A 6,843-nucleotide genomic window follows, 5' to 3' on the forward strand; every position below is an offset into this window, starting at 1 on the left:
AAAGTAGTTGGGGCATTACATAGCCCGAATGGCATTCGTCTGTAAGCAAAGACGCCATAAGGACATGTAAATGCAGTTTTTTCTTGATCTTCCGGAGCTACAGCAATCTGATTGTACCCCGAATATCCATCCAGAAAACAATAGTATTCATGTCCTGCAAGTCTTTCTAACATCTGATCAATAAAAGGGAGAGGAAAATGGTCTTTCCTTGTTGCAATGTTGATCCTCATATAGTCAATACACACTCTCCAACCTGTTACTATACGAGTCGGAATCAATTCATTCTTCTCGTTTAGAACCACTGTCGTGCCTCCCTTCTTGGGCACCACATGCACCGGACTAACCCATGAGCTATCAGAAATAGGATAAATTAATCCTACATCTAACAATTTTACTACCTCTTTTCTCACTACTTCTTTCATTGCAGGATTTAGCCTTCTCTGGGGTTGCACCACTGGTTTGTGATCGTCTTCCATCAGTATCTTATGCATGCACACTGTGGGGCTAATTCCTTTCAGATCACCAATGGTCCAACCTATAGCACTTTTATATTTCTACAGCACCTGTATCAATCTCTCCTCTTCCTTTTCATTTAATCCAGAACTAATAATAGCAGGACATTTGGTTCCAGAGTCCAAAAACACATACTTAAGATTTTCTGGTAATTATTTCAATTCAGAACTTTTACCTGCTTTGTCATCCTTTTCTGACTCAGTTTCTGGTAAAATTCTCGGGTCCTCCCACCGGTGTGGTTTGGATTTCAACCAAGGATGGTGTGAATCCAATATGGTAAGAATTTCTCTCTCTGATTCATCCTCATTGTCCTCTATTTCCTGTGCGGACATACTAAGAACTCTCTCTAAAGAAGATTTAGGAACCTGGCTTCGAACAGCTTTCACCACCATGTTATCAATCACTTCAACAATATGACTTGTCTCTATGTCTTATTTATGTTTCATAGTGTCCCTTACATCAATTTTTAGCTCTTCATCATAGACTTTGAGAGTCATGGTACCTCCCTCCATGTCTATCATACACCTGCCTGTTTCTAAGAACAGTCTACCCAAAATAAGAGGGATTTCCTCATCTCCCGGCATCTCAAGAACTACAAAATCAACAGGAAATACAAATTTATCAATTTTAACTAGAACATCCTCAACTACCCCGTAGGGTCTTTTTACCGAATGATCTGCAAGCTGAAGTGTCATCCTGGTGTCTTGCACATTTCCTATGCCAAGTTTCTTATAAATGGACAATGCCATGAGACTCACACTTTCCCCTAAATCAATCAATGCTTTCTTAAAAGATCTATCTCCGATGGTGCACGGAATAGTCACCGAACCTCTATCTGGCTTCTTTATTGGAATCTTCATACCCTGCAAAATAGCACTACAAGTTTCAGTTAGAAGAATAGGGTTAGTATCAACGGTACGCTTCTTGGAAATGATATCCTTCATGAATTTAGCATATATAGGCATCTGCTCAAGTTCTTCAGAAAATGGAATATTGATTTCCAATTTCTTGAACATCTCCAGGAACTTCTCAAAAATTTTCTCATGTTGTCCCTTTTTCTTTTGTCTTTGTGGGAATGGGAGCTTAATGATGGGCTTTGGCGCAATGACTTTTTCTTGCTCAGCAGGCTGAATTACAATGGGTTCATCTATTGGAGTCTTGTCTTCTAAGATTTCAAGATCCACTTCAAGTATTGGATCTTCCTCCTCATATTCCTCTTCAGGAATTTCAGCAACTTTGGCACTTCTTGTTGTCACAACATTCACAATTTTATTATCTCTCGGGTTTGTTACTGTTGCACTAGGTAGGGCACCTGGTGCTTGGGAATTTGTAATCTGTTGTGCTATCTGACCCATTTGAATTTCTAGGTTCTTTATTGAAGCATTTGTGGTCCTCTGGTTGTTTCTTGTTTCTTCCTGAAACTGAACACTCTGAGCGGCCATCTTTTCAATAGCAATTTCCTAATCGGCCTTCTTAGCAGGTTGTTGCTGGTACTGCTGTTGTTGAGGTTGAACCTGATACTGATTTTGTGCTTGTTGTTGAGGTCTCCCTTGCTAATCTTTCCAACCAAAATTTGGATGATTCTTCCAACCCGGATTATAAGTATTAGAATAAGGATTATTCTGCCTCAGGATATTTATCTCTTCAACTTGTTGAGTAGTTGCGACACAATGCATGGCAAAATGGGGTCCTCCACAAATCTCACAAGTAACTTCTCGAGCTTGTGGTTGGGTTGGTTGAACTTGGGCTATAGTTTGGGTTCCCACGTTCATGGCTTTCAGTCTTCTCTCAACCTCAGCTGCAATCTGATCTTCCATTTTAACCACTTGGGTTGCAAGCTTAAGGTCTACTATCCCTTCTGGTTGGCTCACAGTACGGTCATATAGCTCTAAATGCTCATTTGCAGCTATTGCCTCAAAGATCTTTCTGATACCAGTGGCTGTTGTAAAATTTGATGAACCACCGGCAGCTGTATCAATGAGTTGCTTGGTCTTCATCTTCAGCCCATTTACAAAGTTTTTCATTTGTTCAGTTGCGTCCATATTATGAGTCGGACATGCAACCAATAACCTTTTGAACCTTTTATACGAATCTCCTAGTGATTCACCATTCTTTTGTTTAAAATTCACAATGTCATATCTTTTGCGGATGTAAACAGAGGCAGAAAAATATTCATCAAGGAAGGTGGTTTCCATTTGTTCCCAAGTAGTTATACTTCCAGCAGGTAGAGAATATAACCAATCTTCAACATCTTCCGACAAAGTAAACGGAAACATTACCAATTTCTTAGCTTCCTCAGAATGCCCCTCAATTTTTAACGAAGTGGTCATGGTGAGAAATCTTTGAAGGTCCTTGTTGTCATCTTCATTGATTTTTCCAAAAAAAGGTCTTTTCTCTAGTTGTCTGATAGTAGTAGGATGAAGCTGAAAGTGGTCCACAGTCACTGGTTGATTTACAATTGTCAATCGTCCGGCTGGGGTGTTTGCTCTTTCGTAATCTCCCAAAAGTCTCTCTACTGGAGGCGGTGCGCCTGCCATAGTAATTGTTTCTGGATGAGATTTTGTATCTGTATCAGTTCTCGAGTCCAGATTTTCAGAATGGACAGAACCTTCTACGAACTCGGTTTTCTTTCTTGCTTGTCTGAGTCTTGCTCGCAATGTCCTTTCAGGTTCTGCGTCAAAATAAAAACCAGCTAAGGCCTTACCTCGAATAAACAGATTAGCAAACTATTAGTGTCAAATAAAAATAAAAAAAAAATATAAGACTAAAGGAAAATTAAAAGAATTATAAAATTTTAGTTGCATAGCAACAAAATTTTAATTGATCGGAAAATAGCAAGTGTAATATTTTTTTACCGATGTAGTAATAAAATGGGATAATCCCGAATATCGAATCTCGAGGACTGCGTGATGATGTAAAGTTCGTGATAATTTCAATTAACCAAAAAGCATTTGGGGGTTTTGAAATTGATTATATTCAACTCACAAGTAATTAAATTAAGCAATAAAATAGTGAAACGATTAACGAATGAGAGCGAATTGCTAGGTTCGGGGGAGTGATTCGTCTTGTAATGCCTCTGACGTATCAATGCAATAACAACTTCAATAATATATGATTACCGGTTCTTAAGAGCAACTTCAATAAGATATGTCCATAGATAATTACGGTCATGATCAAGCTATCTATTACCAAGAATATCCGGTTCTGATAAAGTATTCCTAGCCCTAGGTCATATTTATTATCATATGTTCTTATTCAGTCCCATAAACAATTATTGTCCAGTTTAAATGTTCATATAGATTTAAATTCCGTTTTTCTGACGGTTTAAGGATAACGCACAGTAATAAGAACAAATCATAATTCTGAAATTAAGAAGTCATTGCATTCATACCATTAAAGTTATTACAATCAGAAACGGGGTCACCCCTAGCAATGGGAGGTTTAGCTACTCATAATGGAAAATAAAACAATGAAAAGAATTGTTGTCATTACAAAATCTGTCGAGGAATCAATCTTCAATCGTGTAGACTCTTGAATGATGTGAAACCCTTGCCAAATTCTGAGTTCTCCAGCTCTTCAGATGCGTTTTTCGTCCTCCGAAATCGTCCCCCCGTGAAAAATAACGTTTTCTAGTTAAATAGTGCAAGTTGGGCCTTTTAGCCAAATTGGGCCATCATACGCGTATGGAACTGAAGCATACGCATATGAACAGAAAAGTTTTTGCACTTTAAAACGCTAGAGGGCGTATGGGACGCATACAGGTCAAGGCCATACGCGTATGACAATACCATACGCGTATGAGCAGAACCATATTTTGCCTTGAAAATCTCAGAACACGTATGAGGTGCGCAGCTTTGTTGAGCCATATGCGTATCATTTGTGCCATACGCGTATGGCCTTTCATGCCTTAGATTTCCTACTTTCTCCACTTGCTTGGCCCAGTTCCGTGCTCCTGTTTTTGAACATCCATACTCTCGAGCCCGAAACCAACACAACTATACCAAAAGAGCATAAAAAGAACCAGAAAGAGATTGCTTTGAACATAATATACTTTGACACAATACGACTCAAATGACTTAAAATCATGTGTTAAATCAGATAGTTTTACCTGAATTTCTGCTTTTTAAATGGTGAAATACTAACACAACTGGTGACTGATCATTAATCTCTAAAGATCATCAATCATAGTTGTGCACCCACGGATGGAGTTTGAGCATATTGAACAAGCACTGTAATCATGAAGAGGAAAATAGTCGAGTTCACACAAGATAGCATGCATTTGCACCAAATATTTTGTTGATTCACGGATATCGTACACACGTTCATAACCAGATTAAATGTGCACAACATTAATAGCCCCATGATTGGGTAATGGATTTGCTTGGACATTAGGATTAACATCTCTGGAGATGAGCATACCACTTCGGACCAGTTTCTGAACTTCACTCATGAGAGGATAACAATTTTCCACAGTGTGACCAGGAGCACCCTTGTGAAAAGTACAATGAGTGTCTGCCTTGTATCAGTATGGAGGATCAGTAGGATGAGGTTGTGGATCCCTCAGTTGAACCAAGTTCTTTTGTAACAACATAGGGAGAAGTTCAGTATAAGTCATCGAAATGGGAGTGACATCAGTAATTTGTTGAGGCTGATATTGTCTATTTCTTCCTCTAAAAACGGCACTTACAGTTTCTTCTTTCTTCTTGGTAAAGTTACTACCAAACCTTTTTGTTCCACCACCAGATGATGATGAACCAGCTTCTTTACTTAGGCGGCCTTCTTGGATACCTTCTTCAAGTCCCATCCCCATGTTTACCATCTCAGTAAAATCATTAGGTGCACTTGCCATCATCCTTTCATAGTAAAATGTACTTAGGATCTTGAGGAACACCTTAGTCATTTCTTTCTCTTCCATTGGAGGGATAATTTGAGCAGCTAGTTCACGCCATCTTTGTACGTACTCTTTGAATGATTCTTTCTCCTTCTGGAATATAGCATGGAGTTGATCTCTGTACGGCGCCATATCAACGTTGTACTTGTATTGTCTGATAAATGCTTCACCCAAGTCATGGAAGGTACGGATGTGTGTACTATCCAAACCCATATACCATTGCAAAGCAGCTCCAAATAAGCTTTCTTGAAAGTAATGAATTAGCAAGCGTTGGTCTTTAGTGTGCATAGACATCTTTCGGACATACATGATCAGATGACTGTGAGGACAAGAATTCCCCTTGTATTTCTCAAATTCTGGGAGTCTGAACTTGGCGGGAACTCTGACATTCGTAACCAAGCATAGATCATTAACTTCTTTCCCAAATAGATATTTTCCCCTTAGGGCCTTGATCTCTTTCTGCATTTCTAAGAATTGGTCTTCAAACTCATCCATTCTTCTCATACCTTCAAAAGGCATACCATGGAAAATTTTCTCTTTGAGGAGAGGAACAGTGTTCACCACAGTAGAAGTATTAGTCATAACAGCTTAAGGATTGCAGCTTGTTAGGCAGGAATCTATTGACCAGCCAATTGGAAGTCCATCTCTATTCCATATGGCCTAGTGGTCCTAGGATTCAATACCGGAATTGCAGGAATCAGAGGAGTCTCGACTTCGGAGATCACAGTAGCTTGAGCTTGAGCTTTAGTTGATGGTTGATTATGAGCAGCCACCAGGTCTTGAACTAGAGAGCTTTTGATCCTTATGTAATTCTAAACACAATGGTATCAAGCTTTGATCAAATTGGTACCTAAATGAATGAGTTCAAGTTTTAAAATATACCTCTGAACTGAGAATCAATTTCAACAATGGAGGCGTTACAGAGTTGTGCCAATGATCTGGATAGCTTCCCTAACCTCCAAAGATGCTAACTGAATGCTTGGAATGGATTGAACACAACAGGAATGAGCTGCTCGACCTCGACTACAAATCAGCCAAGTGACAATGGTGGATTTTGTTTTAGTGATTACTATTGCAATTTTAGGATTTGGATAGCTTCTATGAATGATATGTGAGGTGTATGAATGCTTTAATTGGTTTGAAATGGACTGTGATGCTCAACTGATTCAAAGTACAAGTGAGTTACGTAAAAATGGAAGTTGGTGTTTCTGTGGTTACAGAGGTACTTTGAGTGTTTAGATAGTTTATATGTGATATATGGAAGGTGTTAGAGGTGGAAATTTGGACAGAGCTTGAGCCAACAAGAACTTTGATGTTTGAAACTCAAGAACACTCAAAATGGAGGTTTATGGTGATTTCTGGTTAGGGGCACTTTTGGGGGTGGTGGTTTTGGTGATCAGCTTCTAAATGATGTATAGAAGCCGTTTGGATGGTGTCTA

The 6,843-nt window shown here is 39.0% G+C and overlaps 2 protein-coding genes across 2 annotated transcripts; both read right to left on the reverse strand.

Moving 5' to 3' along the window:
• Positions 1-944: 944 nt before the first annotated feature.
• LOC131613576 (uncharacterized) lies at positions 945-1,955 on the reverse strand. The gene has a single exon (XM_058885233.1). It carries the CDS (start codon positions 1,953-1,955, stop codon positions 945-947), a length of 1,011 nt encoding a protein of 336 aa, XP_058741216.1.
• Positions 1,956-2,066: 111 nt separating this feature from the next.
• On the reverse strand, positions 2,067-3,050 carry LOC131613577 (uncharacterized). Its single transcript, XM_058885234.1, has one exon. It carries the CDS (start codon positions 3,048-3,050, stop codon positions 2,067-2,069), a length of 984 nt encoding a protein of 327 aa, XP_058741217.1.
• Positions 3,051-6,843: the final 3,793 nt, after the last annotated feature.

This window comes from Vicia villosa, linkage group LG6, assembly GCF_029867415.1.
Source record: "Vicia villosa cultivar HV-30 ecotype Madison, WI linkage group LG6, Vvil1.0, whole genome shotgun sequence".
Classification (NCBI taxonomy): domain Eukaryota; kingdom Viridiplantae; phylum Streptophyta; class Magnoliopsida; order Fabales; family Fabaceae; genus Vicia; species Vicia villosa.